This window comes from Nicotiana tabacum, chromosome 11 (genome assembly GCF_000715075.1).
Source record: "Nicotiana tabacum cultivar K326 chromosome 11, ASM71507v2, whole genome shotgun sequence".
Taxonomy (NCBI): Eukaryota; Viridiplantae; Streptophyta; class Magnoliopsida; order Solanales; family Solanaceae; genus Nicotiana; species Nicotiana tabacum.
In genome coordinates this window covers 10,412,840-10,434,150 of record NC_134090.1, presented here as the reverse complement: position 1 = coordinate 10,434,150, position 21,311 = coordinate 10,412,840, and the positions used below count along the sequence as shown (strand labels likewise).

General features: G+C 36.7%; 2 protein-coding genes and 1 non-coding gene across 3 annotated transcripts; 1 reads left to right on the top strand and 2 right to left on the bottom strand.

The window, feature by feature from the left end:
* Positions 1-4,085: 4,085 nt before the first annotated feature.
* TRNAE-CUC (transfer RNA glutamic acid (anticodon CUC)) lies at positions 4,086-4,158 on the bottom strand. The gene has a single exon. It is a non-coding gene; the product is annotated as a tRNA-Glu (tRNA).
* An 11,854-nt stretch (positions 4,159-16,012) lies between these two features.
* Positions 16,013-19,551, top strand: LOC107759490 (pentatricopeptide repeat-containing protein At4g39952, mitochondrial-like). The gene has a single exon (XM_016577450.2). It carries the CDS (start codon positions 16,060-16,062, stop codon positions 18,394-18,396), a length of 2,337 nt encoding a protein of 778 aa, XP_016432936.2. The 5' UTR covers positions 16,013-16,059; the 3' UTR covers positions 18,397-19,551.
* A 523-nt stretch (positions 19,552-20,074) lies between these two features.
* LOC107759492 (protein TIC 20-II, chloroplastic-like) lies at positions 20,075-20,953 on the bottom strand. Its single transcript, XM_016577451.2, has one exon. The coding sequence runs from the start codon at positions 20,860-20,862 to the stop codon at positions 20,227-20,229; it is 636 nt and encodes a 211-aa protein (XP_016432937.2). The 5' UTR covers positions 20,863-20,953; the 3' UTR covers positions 20,075-20,226.
* Between the last annotated feature and the right edge of the window lie 358 nt (positions 20,954-21,311).

Below are 21,311 nucleotides of genomic sequence, written 5' to 3'. Positions count from 1 at the left end.
TTTTGTAGTAGTTTTCCTTCATTTGTTTCTAGTTGGAATGCTCATTTACTCACTTGCCCATGCGCCGCTTGTGTTCCCGTTTAAACAAACAACAGAGGGTAAAGCAAAATGAGATTTTTCTTACCTCGATCCAATGAGTCGGTGAACGAGGGTATCCTTGTAGCGTTGCTCGCTCTGCCTGGCGTTTAAGTGGTTGCAGGAATGGTGGTTTTTAGATTCGGCGGCCGTATTCAGCTCTAATCTTTTTTAAAGGTGCCCTAGCTCTACGTGGGTTGGGTCCGCCTTAACTTCTGTAGTGTAGAAATTGAGTCCCAGTTCGATCTCGACTGATTCGTACTCATAACGAGGGAGACATGTCGTACCTTGTTCATGGATCATCCGATTTGTGGGGGGATGTGAGGGTAGGGCAGGATGTGCCCATTCTTTTATAGGATTGCGCAGCAGGTGTCGTCCTCTCGTGTGGGCTTTGCGTGGATATTGGTTGTAACTTCTACTTTTATGTAGCAGCCTGATCTGGATTAGCATGTGAGGTTTACTTACCACTTTTTCGGGTGGGTGACTATACTTCACCGGTTTTGGATATGAAGGAAACTAGAAAATTTGGCTAAGAAATCTCCACAGACAGCGCCAAATTGTTTGAACAAAAAGTTTACAACTCTTTTGTCAACTTCAATTATCAATAATAAAGGAGGTAAAACTTAGCCAAACATAATTAACTTCAGATCTAAACATATACAGCGGGAGATAACGAAAGCTAGGGACCTCTCAGATTTATTGATGTCATAATCTTATATCAAACATGAGAATTGGGCTTACATCTGAAGCAGAAAAGAATTACAAGTGAGAGAGCAAAGAGGAAAAGCAGAGCCCCTGTTTCTCGTGAGAAACCCCCCTTTATTAGTGCTTACTCCCATCTATATATAGTTCCTAGAACTTCTATTCAGTGGTCTTTGACCAACATGCTTTCCTACGACTGTCATTTTCATCACTACTCGAGTACAGTATTAACTTGAGATACGCCGTCGTTGACTCGACCCCGAAGTCGGTTGTGGTGTTCTTTGCTACTTCGCCACCTGGGCGAGATTCCAGCTTGGTCGACCACTATACTCAGTTTTTGACCTATATACTGATATTTATATTTTTATTTTTTGTCGAGTTATGTTTACTACATAATTTTAACAGCTTCTAGGCAGGGAAATATGATTGTCAAAGTTAAATTAGAAAGGGTTTAGTTTGGTGGTTATCAAACATTCATCTCACCTAATGAAGAATAAACTACTAAAATCATAAAGTAAAATAGTTTTAAGTCAAGTTTTATATTATTTTTCTCTCTTTTTTTCTAGGTGAAATTAGAGAAATTATTTTCCTCTTTTTTTTCTAGGTGAAATTAGAGATTATGAATATAATAGGTGATCAGACAGGACATGGCGCGACTTAGGATTACTGAGGACATGGCCCTTGACAGAGAATTATGGAGGTCGAGCATTAAGGTTGTAGGTTAGGGGAAACTTGTGAATATTTCTACAGCACAATAGAGTGAGACTAGCCAGTTAGGAGTTAGACTAAGAATGTCATTGGTCGTCTATTGATGCAGGGCTTTATCTGCTAGTTTTACTATACCAGTCATCTATTTCGTATTTCGTATTCTGTATTTCATATCTCTTATATTGCTGTTATTTTATTATGCATTTTTATGGTACTAATATATCGGCTCCTGTTGCTTTTTTTGAGCCGAGGGTCTCCTGGAAACAGCCTCTCTACCCTTCGGGGTAGGGGTAAGGTCTGCGTACATATTACCCTCCCCAGACCCCACTTGTGGGATTATACTGGGTCGTTGTTGTTGTTGTTGTTGTTGTTGTTGTTGTTGTTGTTGTTGAATATAATAGGTAGATAAATAAAAGACTATACTGATGCATATTAGATTTGTAGTCAATCTCGGTTTTAAAGTAAGTATATACACGTGCTAAATTTGAATATAAAGTAAGTATATACACATACTAAATTTAGAGTGCAAATTCAATGACGTAAAATGTTATTCGCTATAAGTTTTTATTTATACACAATATAGTTGAGTTTGATTTAACAGCACATCTTTTTTTTCTCCCTATAAATTGAAAAATAAAATTATACACATTAGATTTGGATTTAATGTACTTTGCATAAACTAATTATTCAGCTTCTACATAGTCAAAATTCCCTCAACTGCCACCTTTTTCACTGATTAAATTCAAAAAAATAATTGTTCAAAAGTCAGAAAACATTTCCCAACACGTGAAGAATTATTGAATTTCTTTATTGCAGAGATTACATGCATGTACTACTAAGAAACAAATTACAATTTGACTTCCTTTTGGCTATTTTTAGAATATAAAAGTAATATACACATCAATTAGGCAAAACAGATCTAACATGTATGGTTTTAAACACATAAATGTGACTCATTTTTGCTAAAAAAATATTCCCTTTTAATACTATTCTTCTCGACTAAATACTTCTCTGATGTATGTATATAATAATAATAATAAAGTTCAATCATATCATTTTGGACTGCGTATAAGACTAAACCAATTATATATGTAGTGGATGGGAAATAAAAATGTATAACAAATTAAAGTCATGCCTTCAGGTACACATAAAAGGAACTTTATACTATCAGGCTAATTAATCAAAAAATAATTTCAGGAAATCGTCTAACGAATAGCTTGAAAATTAGGTATAATAACTATAGGGGCGCAACCAGGATTTAAAGATTATGAGTTTTGATTTTATAACGGAATCCTAGGTCGTTCTAGTTATTGGATTCATGGTTAAATATTTTACATATTTAATAAAAAATTTAATACAAATACAAGGTTTAAGCAAAAACTATTGAGTTCATCCAAACCCATAGCTACTTCACTACCTCTGGCACCCCTGATAACTAATACACATGTTAGAATATAATGATAGTGTAACGTTTTATATATAATTAGAGTTTATAAATTAAATTAGAAAAGAAAAAAAATACAGGCATGCAGGCATGCAGACTGACCAATAATTATAGTAATAGATTATTTTGCTGTGACTCATTTGTCCTTTTTATGTAGTAATGATTTAATATAAGTTTAACTTAATTCTGTGTCGGACTAATAAATAGCTATGAGTATGTTTTATTACCAGTGAATCAAACCTTGAAAGAACATCCTTAACAATATTATCACTTTAATTAGAATCTTTAAGCACATGCTTACAACCTGGATGTTCTAATATTAATAACATTAGTTGTATATGCTATAATCATCAATTAATAAATAAATTACACTCCATCATCCTTATTTCCATTTTAACTGTTTTTTCATATCTGATTCAAATTTAAGTAGAAATAGAAATGACTTCTTACCCATTTGTGTAAGTTTTGGTAGGCAAAGTTGTCCAGTACCTAAGCTAGTGGAGATAGAAGATATCAACAGGAAATAGCTGAGATATGCACAAGTTGGCTCAGACACTACTGTTATTGGGAAAAAAAAACATTGGGTTCGCCTCTGGTCTTGACTTCCTAGGACAAATTAAGCTATTCCAACAACCTGGCGTTAATGAAATTTATAGTTCCCAATTTCTGTATTTACCATAATTCAAGAATATGACTTGTGATAATTATGACAAATACTCCCTACGTTCACTTATACTTGTCCACTTTGAACTTTTCACGTCCCTTAAGAAATAATAATTATAGCATATATTTTACCGTATAAATCCTAATAATGATAGCATTTCAAAAGATCTTGAGAAATAATTTTGAAAATGAGCAATTAATGATAAGGGTAAAATAGGGAAAAAGCTATTGTTTTTCTCTTGATTTAGTATAGCGGACAAGTAAAAGTAAAAATGTATACTCCTATTTAGTATAGTGGACAAGTAAAAGTGAACGGATGGAGTAAATAATAGCCAAGTGAATGGTCGACTGAATCCTTTAAACAAATTGTTTCGGTGTTCTAATAAAAGTGAAAACAATTCATGGTTGCAATTTTAAGATAAATCTATAAAGTACACCTTTTTTTCTCGGAGGACTTAAAAGTGGATTCAAAAAAGAAAATAAAAAGGAGAAATTCCGTTGCCGGGACTTGAACCCGGGTCTCTCGGGTGAGAGCCGAGTATCCTAACCACCTAGACTACAACGGATTCTTGCTATTGCTTACTAATTCGTCTAATTTATAACATGGAATTATTAGGTCACTTATCATTTTAACTTTTAAAAATAGTTCACTGACCAGTATTTATATGTAAGTAACTTTTTTTATTGTTCTTAAAATTATATTGTATGGTGTTTTAAACCCATTGTAACTCTGTTGTTATATAACCATAAAAAAGCTCGATTTTTGTAACCGCAGATTTGGTGGTTTTTGCATGGTTGCTTATTTCATTTGCCCATTTATTAGGGGTGTATGTAGCGTATAGGTGACGGTTTTAACTAAACCCAAAATTTTCGATGCGGAGCATAAATTTATGCGTAAAATTTACTAAAATTGTAACAAATAGTAGATTTGAACCCATAGCTTTAAAAATATAACGAGTCAATGCTAAAAATCTTAAAGACTGAACTCATAGGGTTTAAATCCTGGATCCGCCTCTGCCCATTATACAGTATCATGTAGTCAAACTAAATAATAAAATATTATTAAACTACAACAAACGATATTGTTTATCCAAACAATGTATTCATTAATACAATATAATACAATATAATATGGTACATTGTGAAACCATGGGTAACGACCATCCAAATAGGCCATAACAAAATAGACTATTGAAAAGAAAAAATGCATAAAGTACCCATTAAACTTGTCAGGAAAAATCATTTACACACCTAAATTTTACGGGTGTCCTAACACCCCACTATTCTTATCTAAACTAAATTTAATACACTTTTGAGTGATGACCTGGCATGAAAAGTGTAGTTCATTTCGTAGATGCGCATGAGACAAAAAAAATAGCTTAAAATTAATTTAATTGTCCAGGTGTCACTTTCCTATTGGATACTCTAACTAATTAAACTTAATGCTATTTTTTTCTCTTTTATTATTCATTTTTCTTTTCTTTTTCGTTTCTTTTTCTCTTTCTTCATTTTAACAAAACATTGTCACTCTCTTCCTCCCCATTTTTTGAAACTAAGTCATATTTTATTTTTTTCTTCTCTTATTTTTATTGTTGAATCTCTATTCCCACTCCTCTATTTCCTCCTATCATGACCCAAACTGATGGGCCGCGACGGGCACTCGGTACCTACTCAATCGAATATTACCGTAACATATATTTCTTATTATATCATCATATACACGTGATATACGGGCCTAATAGGCCAACATGATTATTTATAAATTCAAAACATAGGCCGACAAGGATGTACAATCTTTCACGTACACGACATATGTCTACAAGCCTCTAAGAGTACATAAATGTCATAAAGGTCGGGACAAAGTCCCGCCATACCAAACAATACACGTCTAAATCATACTAACCAAACACGCAACTCCTAAGCAAATTGAGCGCACCAACATCTTCCGCTGAGCTGATAGCCTACTTGGAGGGCTCTCGACCTGTCTATCAGGACCTACGACATGAAATGCAGCATCCCCATGCAAAAGGGATGTCAGTACGAAATAATGTACCGAGTATGTAAGGTAATATACTGAAAGCTAAAACTGAACTAATAATATAATAATTGAATGTAACTGAGAGTCAACGATAATCTGAAGATATGCTTACTTGCTGATACTGAATCGCTCCCTCAATATAGTAAATAAAATAACTATCCGACCTTATAAGGCTCGGTATACATATATATATATATATATATATATATATATATATGCTCTGCTGTAGTAAGCTCGCTCATAAGCGTTCAGCCGTACTAGGCTCCGTATCTCGACCAACTGCGCTCGCTCATAAGCACTCGGCCACAGTAGGCTCGGTATATATATAACTGATCTGGCATAGTAGGCTCACTCATATGCACTCGACCATACTAGGCTCTATGTATCGACCAACTGGGCTCGCTCATAAGCGCTCGGCCACAGTAGGCTCGGTATATAACTTACCATCTGATCAGAGGTTGCCCAATAGGGGCCTGACCATCGATTATAGCTCGATGGTAATGAAAATACTGTAATATTGTATATATAGACTCTCTGCTCTCTTTATTGGAAGAAAAAAATACTCAATTGAATATGAAATCCTGATAATGAGAATATTGTAACTTACAGGGCTAGAAAAATATACGTAACTTGCGAGACTAGCAAACTATACGTAAATTCCGGGATATAAATTTTTCTTTGTGACTCGTTTTCAAACTTGTGTAACGATGAGATCATGCCAAAATAAAGGAAGAGTTTAGCCTTAACATACATGTTCCTTAAATTATTTGATCGAAGTGAAGTTTTTGCTTCCGTGAAATATGTTGGAACGAGAAAACGAAGCTTCTACTTCTGAAATTGGAACGAAACTTTGCTTGAATTTTGTTGGAGTTGGACGAATTTGCTTCAGTTGAAGCCTTTGTCTTCGAATTGGAATGTTTCTGGCTCTACACTTCTTTGAAAGAATTTCCTTGGAATCAAGACTTTTAATTCTTTAACCTTTCCAATTAAGACCAAAAGCTCCCCAACGTTATTTTGGTTTCAAGTCTAAAGAGGAAAATGTTTCTGCTATTCTCACGTTTGGTGACCAAAAATAGAATGGAACATTTTGGCCAAAGATAAGAGTTTTGGATGAGCTTGTATAAGTCTTTCTATGACTTTAAGTTATTATTAAGTAGCCACCTAGATATGTGACTACTTAGTCACTTTCTAGGCTCTGTGGCTTCTTGCCACATGTAGGGGTTAGTTTATTAATTATTTTTTTATCTACTTATTAGTTAAACGGGTAATGTTATATTACCCGTTAATTAATCAATTACCCGTATAATTTAAAAATTACACAAATTACTTAAAGTTCTATTTATTTTTAAAAATACTTCATATATACTTTATATATTATACTACCGTGGTCATATGGTACCTTGCATGGTACTAGTTTATAATTATCGGGTATTAACGCTCGACCCGTATTTTATCCCAAATCGACAACCTTTAACGAAACTCATTTTCTTTAATTCGTGTACTCTTTCCTTCATGGTACTTAGTTATTGCTTGTTATAAATCGCATAAATGTGCTAATCTTCAGATAATCTCATCCCAGAGTCTACGTCAATTAATTGAAGACGAAATTTTAACGTAGGAAAAATGCGAGATGTAACATCATTCCCCCCTTTGGAACATTCGTGCTCGAATGTTAACTGGTGCTCTTATCATTTTCATAGCCTATGTCTTCTGAATACTTTATTACTCTCCTTTCCATCTAAGCAATTGTTCTATGATTAAATCCAAAGTCCAGGGCATTCCCCCCTTAGGCCTCCTTCTCACACCACAACTTGTAGTCGGAATCCTTCCAATCTTGTAACTGTTGCTACCTTTCATCATGCAGCATATACAATTTTGACCTTGTAAGTGTGCCCAATCTCTAGGATTCATATGTAGAACTTGATAAGATGTCCCTTTGGGCATATATGAGTATACTGAAGTTCTTTGCTCGGTGCTTTGTTGAATTCACGAATATTGTTATATCTCATCGCATAGATCTGTTAAGCCATCTGTATGAATTTACTACCATAACTATTACTTTAATTTATCGTTGCTGAGGTCTGCTACCAAATCCCAACTTACTCTCGTTGCTTATTCCATATGTATTAATTTAAGTCCTTTAATGCTTCTTCATTACTGCTCATCTTTAGAATGACGGTCTAATCTCATCTCATACTTTGTGACTTTTGTTCATCCATTGTTGATTCACCTCAATATTGATCTATAATATACCACTGATAACTTGAAACTTCTCACGCAATACTTTGCGCACTTTGTCACTAGGGCTTACGTTACATCAAGGAATATTCAAAGTGATTCCCATAATCGTATTTCATAGTGTCTCAATGTGATTCACTAAATGGGGGTATCCTAATTTTGTGCCGCCATTGAAATCTTTTCTCCTTTTCTTCTTCCTTTTTTTTCAAATCATTATTCAAATGAAGCCCAAACGTCATCCTTTATCTGTCATAATTATACCCTCGTTTTATTACCAGGTCAGCATTTCACTCCTTCTAAATGTTATTAATCTTAGACTTATTTTGAGTTCATTCAGGCTATACTGAACCTTAAGTAACTTAGAGAAACCATTACCTCTCTTGTTTCCATGGACTAAATCCCGAGGACTTATCCATGCTCGTCACCTTTTCACTTGCCTTTCCTCATCCTCGCTTATGTTTCCTTAAAAGTTTGTCGCTCTACCATACTTTAGCTTATGATTTATACATATCCATTTATATTACTCGCAACTTTCCTTCAACTTGCTTGTACCATAGATTTCTTTATGTTATTCTGGAACGTCAAACGAGACATCACATCGTCTCCAAAGTATTTAGAAACCATAGGATAGAAGACATGCCGCCGACGATGCCTCTATCATTCCCGGTTATTGTATCCCCGTGCTTATAGCCTTCTATCCTAAGTATGGACTATTCACGATCTTCTGCCTTTGAGTATCTCGTACATTGTCCACCTTTACCTTACTTACCTTAAAAATCTCGCATTGTATCTTCTATCTCTTTCGTGACCTCCTTTCCACCTAGGTGTAATTCACGTCCATAACTTGAAGCTCTATTATAATACTCGCACATCTGCTACATACACTATCTGATGGGAGCTTTGTACTGACTTCCTATGAGGCTGGTACTTCTTCTAACTTGCTTTCTTGTAGAGCCATTATAGATTATGGTTGTTATGTTATTTCTCTTGAACACCTGATATTAAGAGTGATTCTGTCATGTTCTCAAGCACAACTTCTATAGTTTTTCTAGGTCCAATAGTCAGACTCCTGATTTACTTAGGTGATGTAATTCTTTAGTTTCCTCTTCCTTCTGATCAACCTTTACGTAGGCTTAAGTTATCTTCCGATCTGTGGCTCATGGTATCAGTTATTGCCTTAGCCTTTCATGGGCGTTATGGAATATCCATGATACAATCTTCTAACAATTCAATCCTTTGTCTATGCCCTGGGCTCAATTTTTTCTTTTAACTTATATCGGAGTCTCTTATGGCTGTATGATTATCAACAAATATGCTGCCTGGATAATGCTCCAAAATCTTAAGTGTATCCATAACGTACTAACTATGGATCATTGATCGAATAATTCCTTTCGTTCCATCTCGGCTTTCTTTAAACATATGCAATTATTTTTCCTGGTCTTTCTGCCCCTTGTTGCGTGCATACTTAACGCATCCTAGTTCCCACACATGCTAGATTTTTGTGCAACTCATATAGTCTCGAATATTACCTTCGATCTTTCTCCCCGTTCATTAGCCACGGTAGGTACCACTTTCTTTTAGAGGGCATACAATTTTGTTGTGAGACTGCTTTTACAGGACCCTTTCTTCATTAGGTTATTGTGCTTAGGTTGAAGCCTTCTTCCTCATTTCCTAAACTAGTCCTTCACTGTAGTACTTAGGGAGGATCCTCTGACTCTTGTAAAGATGCGAGCTTATTATATCGTATACTTGATAGACCTTCTACTGTCCTTCATTGCCTATACTTATCTGTAGTTACTTATCTCCACGCCCTTGTGCTTGTGGGGTTGCTTCTGGACTGATATTTTGATCGTCTTCCTAGTGGCACTCTCTTTTATTTCCGTAACACTCATACAGTACCTTTTTAACTTCTCCAACTCCTATATCTCAAGTATTACAATGTCATAACTGTGGGGCTGAATTCTCCATGTTGGGGTTTACTACATTTATCTTGCATGATCTGCTGATTTATCTGTAACTTCTTGTCTAGTCATGACTAGGCTCTTCCTGGATCAACTACTAACTACTTGTTGGCTCATTCTCATATCAATATTCTGCGAAATTTTTCTTGGGTTATTTCCTTTGTCTTATCTTATGTCTCGCACTAACTCCTTTTATATCAATAACATCTCGGGCAGGGACCTTTACTTCCTCTCATTGACGTCATGTTTACATAATATTTTAGAATTGTAGCATATACGTAGGAGCTGAATAAGTGTAGTCTCATCATTTTTTGTGTTTACCGCATTCTTCATTTATTACTCCATATCCCCCCTCTCCTTTAGGGGAGTACTAAGACTTGGAGCTATGACAACCTGCCTACAAATGTTTTTCCTCTTCATCTTTGACGTCCTTTCACATCATCAATGACCCTTACTCGCCTTACGGCAATCCTTCTGTAACGAGGATGACAAATACCCTTACTCGCGAGGGTAACACTTAATGTAACTGGTACATACAGTCCCTTAAGCTTAACTTTGCTAACATTGCTTGCTTTAGGGAAGCGTCTTCCTGAATGACCATCCCCTGAATTTCTCATGAACCTTCTTCTATTGTCCGTTCTATTATTGTCGGAATGCAATCTGGAATTCTTATGATGCTGACTACTACCAAATCACTTAGTCCCTAATTCATTTTTAGTTTATCTTATTCACCAGCTCAAACTGCTTTCTATTACTCTTGGGTTTAACTTTTCCTCTTGGTAATCACGCTAGAGTTGCGAACTTATTTCTCGAAATGAGGACATGACTGTATGGCCTATACTCTTTTGTTATCCTAAGGCCTGTCACCCCTCGTCTCTTCCTTCACTTGACTATATGATCAAGGCCTACCCTGCACTACTGTTGAGTAGCGAGAGAGGGTCGAAGTAGCTATTACGCAATTTAGGGTCGGGATCGATTTCCACAAAGAACTAGATGTTGAAGTCGGGTATCTATCTAGTTTAGAGTTGGGTATGTGTTCCAAATTACACTTCTAAACATTTTGGGTTTTTGTTTTACTTCTACTTTTATCAAACTACAATGGTAAATTAAACTAGAATAAGCTAGGAGTAAAATGTTGTGGGTTGTTCAAATGGTTTAAAAGGCACTAGGGTAGTGACTTTCGCCTAGGTGGTCAATTGACGGATACTTGAGTCTAAGGCATGATTGACATATTTGGGGAGTATGATATAACCATTGCACGATTTTACCCACTCTACACCTCTCGGTTTTTCAAGTGATTTTTCCCGAATTAACTTTCTCAAGACCAATTGGGTATGCAAATTTGCACAAACAATCAAGACTTGAGCTCAAGTCGGGTATTACTCTCTCGAGGTTTAACCCTTTAATTGGGGCTATCAATCTCTTGAGTACGCCCCAATTCCTTGTTGGACCAATTTCAGAGACTCAAGCTCTCTTTCTCAAGAAGAGCTCAAGTCAACTAAACACAAACTAGTGTTTGCAACCACTAATTCAACAATTAAACATGAAATTAGCTCAAATATCAAACACCCATAGTCAATCTAGCCCTAAAACACAAGACTCATCACTTACCCACACCAGGGTTGAGCCATAACCCTAGCTTATGGGTTTAGCTACTCATAATTAAAGAAGAAAAGCAAGAAATAGATGACAAAAAACTCATATTAATTAATTACTAAGATAAACAAGAAGATTCAATGTTGAAATGTAGATAAAATTGCCATAATAGCTAAAATATTCGAACCCACGAGCGCAGATCTCAACTAAAACTATCTGATGATCTAAAAATGGGAAAAGAAGCTATTTGTACTAAGCTGAAAAATTTGGACAAAAATACCCATGCGAGGCTAGTGCGGACCGCACAAAATGGTGTGCGGCCGCAATAAGGCTCTGAACTTGAAAATTTATGTCTCTGAACTCTGGCAATACGAACCGCACATAATGGAGTGCGTTCGCAGAGGTTTCTGGTGCGGTCCGCATGAAATGGAGCGCGGACCGCATTGGCTTGAAACTTGGAATTAACAACTCTCTAATCTTTCTCACTGCGTACCGCACTAAATCGAATGCAGCCGTGTTGATCCCAGTGTTGACCGCACAAAACCTAGTGCGACCGTATTGACTGTTTGCCTGAATGTCATGCTCTCTGAACCTCATTCATGCGGACCGCACAGAATGGTGTGCGGCCGCATTGAGCCTGTTTGCCTGAGCTTTATCTTGTCTTGGTACTTATGCAAGTTTCACTCCTTTTGGAGCTGATCTTTGACATCTTGTCACTTTGTTGATCAAACCTGCAATCAAGCACAACTTGTGAGCCTTTTGGGACTATTTAGTATAAATTCCTAATCAAAACATAAGCAAGAAGGAGTATAAAATGCATCAAAACCCCCTAGTTATCACTATAGATTTGTAATATTGTCATCTTTTGATCTACCGTTGTTATCCATGTACCACATCTTACTCAAAATGCTTCATTAACTCTTTTCTTATTTCTCGCTAACATTTATGTCTATCACTTTATTCTGAAAACTCGAACAAGGCATTTTTTTGCTTTTTTGCTTCCCTTTGCTCCATCCAGCGGCTCTTTAAGTTGCTTAACGTTATCGCTTTACTGGGGACGCGAGCTACACTAAGGTAATATGTATCCCTTCAAGGCTTATAGTACATGTCTTTGTAGTACTCATATCTGGCTGCACTATTTTAAAGTGTACCATCTAGGTGTCTCACAAGGAGATCTATTAGCATATTTACAATATCCTTCGGAAATGTCAACTGACACAAACAATTCATCCATCACATCTTCTTATACTACTTCTATTAACCCTCACAGGGCATATCTGGAATGGGTGCGACCAATTGTATATACCTCTGTTACTATTGAATATAACTCAAAAAGCTTATGTTCATGTGCCTGAATTATAAACATTGTTAACCTTTGTTAACTGGGCGCTTCGTACCCTTCTTTATCTTGCTTCTTTTACTTGTTGAAACTTATATTTATCTTCTTAATTTCTCATTTTATTTCACCATAAAGGTGGATAGGCATTCTTGCCTTAAGGCTTCTTATCAAAAGGCTTACACCTTTTAGTATGCACATGATCTGCTGAAGACCTCACATTTACTTATCATAAGCATGATACAAAGTCGAGTTCCTCTAATTCAACACTTCCACAGGTATATCTCTTATCGATCATTTTTCTGAACGTAGGCATCGTCTTATTACAAATAAAAATAGAAGTTCGGGACTTGAATTCTTATAAGTGAGCTCTACCACACGATCTAGAGTAAGAAGAAAGAGTGACAGTCTTAAATGCCATGTAGCCTCTTGCTTATAAGTGTGGTGCATGACACACCCATAAACAAGACTATACTAGACACGGCTTGTAGACTCCCTAGGACAAAACTACTCTGATACCACTTTTTAACGACACAAACCGATGGGCCGCGACATGCACCCGGTACCTTACTTAACCGAGTACCAATGTAACGCATCTTTCTTATTACATCATCATATACACGTGACATACGGGCCTAATAGGCCAACATGATCATTTATAAATTTAAAACCTAGGCCGTACAATCTTTTACGTACACGACATATGTCTACAAGCCTCTAAGAGTACATAAATATCATAAAGATCGGGATAAAGTCTCGCCGTTCCAAACAATACATGTCTAAATCATACTAACCAAACACGCAACACCGAAGCAAATGGAGCGCACCAACATCTTCCGCTGAGCTGATAACCTACTTAAAGGGCTCTCGACCTGTCTATCTAGACCTGCGGGCATGAAACGCAGCGTCCCCAGGCAAAAGGGACGTCAGTACGAAATAATGTACCGAGTATGTAAGGCAATATACTAAAGGTTGAAACTGAACTGATAATATAATAATTGAATGTAACTAAGAGTCAACAATAATCTGAAGATATTCTTACCTGCTGATAATGACTCAGCTCTCTCAATATAGTAAGTAAAATAACTATCCGGCCCTATAAGGCTTGGTATACATATATATGTGCTCTGTCGTAGTAGGCTCGCTCATAAGCACTCGGCCATACTAGGCTCTGTATCTCGACCAACTGGGTCCGTTCATAAGCACTCAGCCACAGTAGGCTCGGTATATATATAACTGCCCTGTCGTAGTAGGCTCGCTCATATGTGCTCGACCATACTAGGCTCTATATCTCGACCAATTGGGCTCGCTCATAAGCGCTCGGCCATAATAGGCTCGGTATATAACTTACCATCTGATCAGAGGTTGCCCAATAGGGGCCTGCCCATCGATTATAGCTTGATGATAATGAAAATATTGTAATACTGTATATATAGACTCTCTGCTCTCTTGACTGGAAGAAAGAAATACTCAATTGAATATAAAATCCTGATAATGAGAATATTGTAACTTAGAAGGCTAGAAAAATATACGTAACTTGCGAGACTAGCAAAATATACGTAAATTCCGGGATATAAATTTTTCTTTATGACTCGTTATCAAACTTGTGTAACAACGAGATCATGCCAAAATAAAGGAAGAGCTTAGCCTTAATACCTGTTCCTTAAATTATTTGATCGAAATGAAGTTTCTGCTTCCGTGAAATATGTTGGAACGAGAAAACGAAGCTTCTGCTTCTGAAATTGGAACGAAACTTTGCTTGAATTTTGTTGGAGTTGGACGAATTTGCTTCAATTGTAGCCTTTGTCTTCGAATTGGAATATTTCTGCCTCAACACTTCTTTGAACGAATTTCCTTAGAATCAAGACTTTTAATTCTTTAACCTTTCCAATTAAGACCAAAAGCTCCCCAACGTTATTTTGGTTTCAAGTCTTAAGAGGAAAATGTTTATGCTTTTCTCAAGTTTGGTAACCAAAAACAGAATGGAACATTTTGGCTAAAGATAAGAGTTTTGGATGAGCTTGTATAAGTCTTTCTAAGACTTTAAGTTATTATTATGTAGCCACCTAGCAATGTGACTACTTAGTCGCTTTCTAGGCTTTGTGGCTTCTTGCCACATGTAGGGGGTTAGTTTATTAATTATTTTTTTATCCACTTATTAGTTAATCGGGTAATGTTATGTTACCCAGTAATTAATCAATTACCCGCATAATTTAAAAATTACACAAATTACTTAAAATTCTATTTATTTTAAAAATACTTCATATATACGTTATATATTATACTATCGTGGTCATATGGTACCTTGCATGGTACTAGTTTATAATTATCAGGTATTAACGCTCGGCCCGTATTTTATCCCAAATCGACAACCTTCAACGAAACTCATTTTCTTAATTCGTGTACCCTTTCCTTCATGGTACTTAGTTATTGCTTGTTATAAATTGCATAAATGTGCTAATCTCCAGATAATCTCATCCCAGAGTCTACGTCAATTAACTGAAGACGAAATTTTAGCGTAGGAAAAACGCGAGATGTAACACCTCCGGCATATTCACCTACCTTTACAAACTCCATTTTATTGTTCATATTTTATCTCTTTAATCTCCTCAATTTGATAGAAACATAAGTTAACTTAAGCAATTGAGTCATGGATTTAGGTTGGAATAATTTTAATACTTGATTGGAGAGCTTGATATTCGCCAATACCATTTTTCGTACAAAGAATTTTCTCTCCTTTTCTTTTCGATATGGGTGTGTGGGTTTTTTTTTGTGAGTATGTGAAGGAAAAATGGTCAAATTAGAGGTGTTAAAGTGGAGTGGTAGGGGAGGTGGTTCTAATTTTTCAGAGCTAGAATTTATGGGTTTAAGGGAGGTTATGGTTGTGACTGCCTTCCATAGTGGCGAGCTGCGAAAATAATGTTGAAGGAAGGCGGAGAAGATGAAATGAAAAAAGAGTGAAAAAAGGAAAGAAAAAGTATTTTAAAAATGAAATAGTGCAGTATTTGATACATGACGCATGTTAACACAACTCACCACAAGACTGGTTCGGTATTTTGAAAGAGGTATTAAATTTAGTTTAGATAAGAATAGTGGGTTGTTAAGACCCCGTAAAGTTAAGATGTGTAAATATTTTTTCAGAACAAATTTAATGGGGTCTTTATGCATTTTCTCCAATTTAAAACTCAAAGTATAGATCACAAATATTAAAGACCAATTAACATTCTATTAGCACAATTCCACAACTACAATAAACGTTCCTCTTTTTGCTTGCATTGTCTCATTTTAAACTCTTCCCATGTTCAGAACTAAACTTCAAAAACTCTGCTACCCAAGTTCCATTGAATTTCCCACTGAAACAACTTCCCACTACCTTCACCATCGAATCAATACATTCCTCTCCAATAAAACCTCAGACCTCAAAACGCTTCATCAATCCCACGCTTTCATTATCACAACAGGACACACAAACAACGTTTACATAGCAGCAAAGCTTATTTCTTTATACGCTTCTAACAAACACCACCTCATTTCTTCGAAAAAAGTGTTTGATTTAATTAGTGTTAAAGACCCTTTTCTTTGGAATTCAATTATAAAAGCTTATTTCTCCAATGGGTATTATTCAGAAGCGATTGAGCTGTACTCCAATATGCGGGGTTTTAATGCTTTGCCTAACCAGTTTACGATTCCCATTGTTGTTTCTGCTTGTGCTGAGCTTGGATTGATTTCTTATGGCAAAAGGATTCATGGGTTAGTCTCAAAATTGAATCTTTTTCACGGTAATAATGCTGCTGTTGGATCATCTTTGGTTTATATGTACTCGAAATGCGGGTTTATGGAGCATGCTGCTGATGTGTTTGATGAAATTACTGTGAGAGATGTGGTTTCTTGGACTGCAATTGTAAAAGGGTATGTGGAAAATGGGGAGAGTGAGAAGGGGTTGGAGTATCTTTGTTTGATGCATAAGAATGGTGAGAGTGAGGTGAGGCCGAATTTTCGGACGTTGGAGGGAGGATTTCAAGCTTGTGGAAATTTAGGTGCATTGGTAGAAGGGAAATGCTTGCATGGGCTGACAGTTAAGTCTGGTTTTTGTAGTCATCAAGTTGTTCAGTGTTCTGTTCTGTCAATGTACTCGAAATGTGGGTCGGTTGAAGAAACATATTGTTCGTTTTGTGAGGTTGATGAGAAGGACTTGTTTTCCTGGACATCGATAATTGCTAATTATGCAAAGTTTGAGTGTATAGGTGAGTGCATTAATATTTTTCTGAAAATGCAGGCCAGTGGGATAATTCCAGATGGGATGGTAATTAGTTGTGTGCTTTCTGGTCTAGGTAATGCCTTGAGGACTTTTGAAGCTAAGGCTTTCCATGGATTCATCTTGAGAAGAAACTATGTTGACGATCACATGGTCTGTAATGCATTATTGGCCATGTATTGTAAGCTTAGACTCTTGAATTTGGCAGAGAAGATACTTGATGGAGGAATTGGACAAACCACAGAAGCCTGGAATATGATGGTTGTTGGCTATTTCAAGGCTGGGTTAGAAGGCAAGTGCATTAATTTATTCAGAGAAATGCAACACTTGGGAATTGAATGTGATGTCAACAGCTTGATATCTGTAATTTCTTCTTGCTCCCGGTTGGAAGAATTCCATTTAGGCCTGTCTGTGCATTGCCATGTAATTAAAAATCTGATGCTTGAAAATATTTCCGTTGCCAATTCTCTAATAGATATGTATGGAAGAAGCAAGAATCTGACTTTATCATGGAGAGTCTTTTGTACTATGGCTGATAAGGATGTTGTCACTTGGAATACAATGATGACTTCCTATATTAGTTGTGGAAAAATTACAGAGGCCTTCGGCCTTTTTGATAAAATGATTGCAGAAAGCTACAAGCCTACTATTGCAACGCTGCTGATTTTGCTCTCTGCTTGTTCTCAAGTTTCGTCCTTGGATAAAGGAGAGAAAGTTCATGAATACATCAAGGAAGTTGGGTTTGAAAAGAATACTTTGCTTGCTACTGCTTTGACTGATATGTACGCGAAATGCGGACAGCTAACAAGATCCAGAGAAATATTTGATTCAATGGATAAGAAAGATGTCATCTCTTGGAACGTACTGATCTCAGGCTATGCTATGTATGGAGAAGCAAAATCTGGTATAGAATTTTTCAAACAGATGGAACAGTCAGAAAATAAGCCAAATGAACTGACTTTTCTTGCTGTTCTCTCAGCTTGCGCTCATGCAGGGTTGGTCGAAGAAGGAAAGTCCATATTTAGCAGAATGAAAGATTATTCTTTGATGCCAACCCTGAAGCACTACGCTTGTATGGCTGATCTTTTAGGTCGTTCTGGTAATTTGGATGATGCTGAAGCTTTGGTTTTGTCCATGCCAATTGCTCCTGATTCAGCTATCTGGGGTTCTTTACTAAGTTCTTGTAAAATTCACTCTCAGGTTGAGAAGGGTATAAGAATTGCAAAACATGCTATTGAATCTGATCCAGAAAATGATGGGTACTATGTAGCAATTTCTGACCTATATAGTTCTGTAGGAAAGTGGGAAGAGGTTGAAATGGTGAGGAAAATAATGAAGCAACGAAAAGTGAGGAAAGAAGTTGGCTGGAGTACAGTATAAATTTCACAGCTATTTGTTGGAGTCTTTAGCAACTCAAGTCATGGTAGCATCAATGTATTGAAGATTTGGCGCTACTAAGGTTTTATACTTGCAAGAGTTGTTCGATAAACACCATGATTTCTGCTGTATAGTTTGCTTTCACGTGGTGGAAAACAATGGCTAATTGGTGGTAGCGTTGAGATGGATTTCAGGTGATGTCCAGGTAACGAGCCCTATATTTCAGTGGGCTGAGCGAGAAGGATGCATCCATTGATCATGCCTCTTGTTCTTTGGCTGATGATAGTAATTTGATTTTGGGCTTGTAGGATGAACAAGTTGCAGTTTCTTTTATCCTTTGAAGTTCACTCCTTCGACAATGTATCTATGTACGAGAAAGGGGAAACTTTTATGTTCTCCATGTTCATTTTGGTACATTGGAGCAGCAACAAATGAAATATGGCTGTACACTTGATTAATGTCTACAGCTACTGCATTTCTGGACCGGCCCTAGATTTGGAACTTTGAGTGCATCGCTGAAGTTTCGGAGCTTGGATATATATTAGGAGGTACATAAATGTTTGGCCATTGAGGCTACCAAGTCAATTCTTTCCATGGATTATGAAAATGTGAATCTCTTGAGGGCACAGCCTTGAGGTAGGCAAGAAATGTCTCTAAAGGGCAACCCGGTGCACTAAGCTCCCATTATGCGCGGGGTCCGGGAAAAGGGCAGACCACAAGGGTGTATTGTACGCAGTCTTATCCTGCATTTCTGCAAGAGCCAAGAAAAGCCTCTAACGCGAGAAATTATCTACTAAATTTTATGTGATGGCGTCGCTGGTGTAAGACCCACCATGAATGGCGGAGCTTGTGGTCTCTAGATGGAGCTTGCATACGATAAGGTGGTGTGAGGAGACAAAGAACACCAAAGTTATTTCTCTCCATCAGCCAAGCATTGGCAGACAAAGCTAGCTAATACCTCTGCTGTAGAGAGGTAGCAAGTACCGATAAAATAACTGAGGCATGTCAAGTTACTTGATAAAATAGTCTAAGGCGTGCGAAAGTTAATCTAAAATGCACCATAATTTCTCAGGTGTTAGGACTAGAATGTACTATTAAACAGTAGCCTCACTCAATCATCAAGCGACTTGCAATTATGAAAATTGGGTACTTCCTACATTTGTTTTGTCTTGATGGATCAGTGATGATGACATATATCTGTTTAACACTTCAACCTTTTAAATTACCAAACACTGCATATTCGAGTTTTAAGGCTTTATTTTTACTCTTATAGGCAAGTTCCGTAGTTAGGGGGGAAAAGCTAAGTCTAAAGTACCAAAAATATATTACTCTATATGTTTAGACCTTAAGAGTATATATTTGAATAGAAGAAATGATCCTAAAAGATCTCATCCGACTTCAAATCATCAGAACTTAAGTATTGACAAATGACAGCGACTTTTAAGCATACTATTTAAAATATATTTAAAGATTAGTCAATTTGCTCAAACTTCAAGTTTAAACTTTAAAGTTCAAATTTTAGGTACTAAAGTTCAAAAATTATGTCCAAAAATCAAATCTTATGTCTTGAATTTTAAATTAGTAACTAAAAAATTCAAGGTATTTAATCTTGAAGTTTGGTAAATTGATTAATATTGTGATATGAGGCTTAAAAGTGGCTACTAATACACTTCTCCAACCATTTCATTAACTTGGGTAAACATAAATACGAACACAAAAAATTAACAAGACAAATACAGCACATTTCCAAATATTAAGTACCAAAAGAAATCAAATAAGTAACATATAACAAAATGTTCATTCACCAGCATAGGAAATAAAAAGAAGAAGAAGCTACATTTGCCTATTAGCAGCTTCAGTAACAAAAGGCAAGTAAGGAGTTTTCCCAAGGATACAACTAACAAGCCCATAAACAAAACACCCCACAACAAATACAAAAAGCCCATTATGCATCATCATTGTAAGTTTCAGCCCAATTCCAGATTGACCCGGAGAGAATATCCGTTGTATCAACATCGGTACCACCAATAAAACGTCAAGTACAACCGCTTGAAGCGCATTGAAACGGGCGTAACGGTTTAGACTCTCATTCCGTACAATTCCCAAGTAGAGAGCGAAGAAGGTGACAAAGCTAGCGTATGGGATTGAACGGTAGAGTGAGAGAAGGGGAAGAATGGGCTGAAATGGGAGAGTTAGGGATGGGTATTGAGAGAATAAGAAACGGCCGTACTGAAGGCCGTTGAAGAAGGGGAGGAAGTAAGCTACGGCGGAGATTAAGCGGTCTGTGGCGGGGATTGGGTTGTAGGTGGCGGAGATGGAATTGAGCTTGGTTTGAGTTCGGGTTTGGGCCTGGGGTTGGAGGAATTTGGGGATGGTGGGTTTGAGGGGGTGGGGTGTGAGAGGGGTTTTGGGGGTTAGGGTTTTGGGAGGTGGATGGAGAGAGAAACGGAGGAGCGGGATGGAGGCCATTTTGGAAATTGAGAGGTTTTAGGGAGCTCCCGCTGGGTATTTAGATGGATTTTTCTTCTGGAAAGTACAAAATGGACAGCACAAGGTACTACACAATGCAGTATGTCAATATTTGGCCTAAACCTAAACAGAGACACATACTAACTATATATATAAAATATATAGACACTCAAAATTGGCACCAAATTTCAGTTCATGAGACACTGTTTTCTTAATAATTTGTTCGTTAGTATTGTTAAGGTATTTAACTAAAATTTGATGACCTAAGTGGTGGTTTGATATGACGGATAAACAAAAATAATCTTGGGACTAAAATTTGTACCGTTGTATTCTTTGTTTGATTACTAATTTTGGGATAAGTTATCCCTGGACTAAAACTAATACCATGATAACTTATACCTACCAGAGATTCAATAATAATTCAAGTATAAGTTATTCCAAGATAAAAC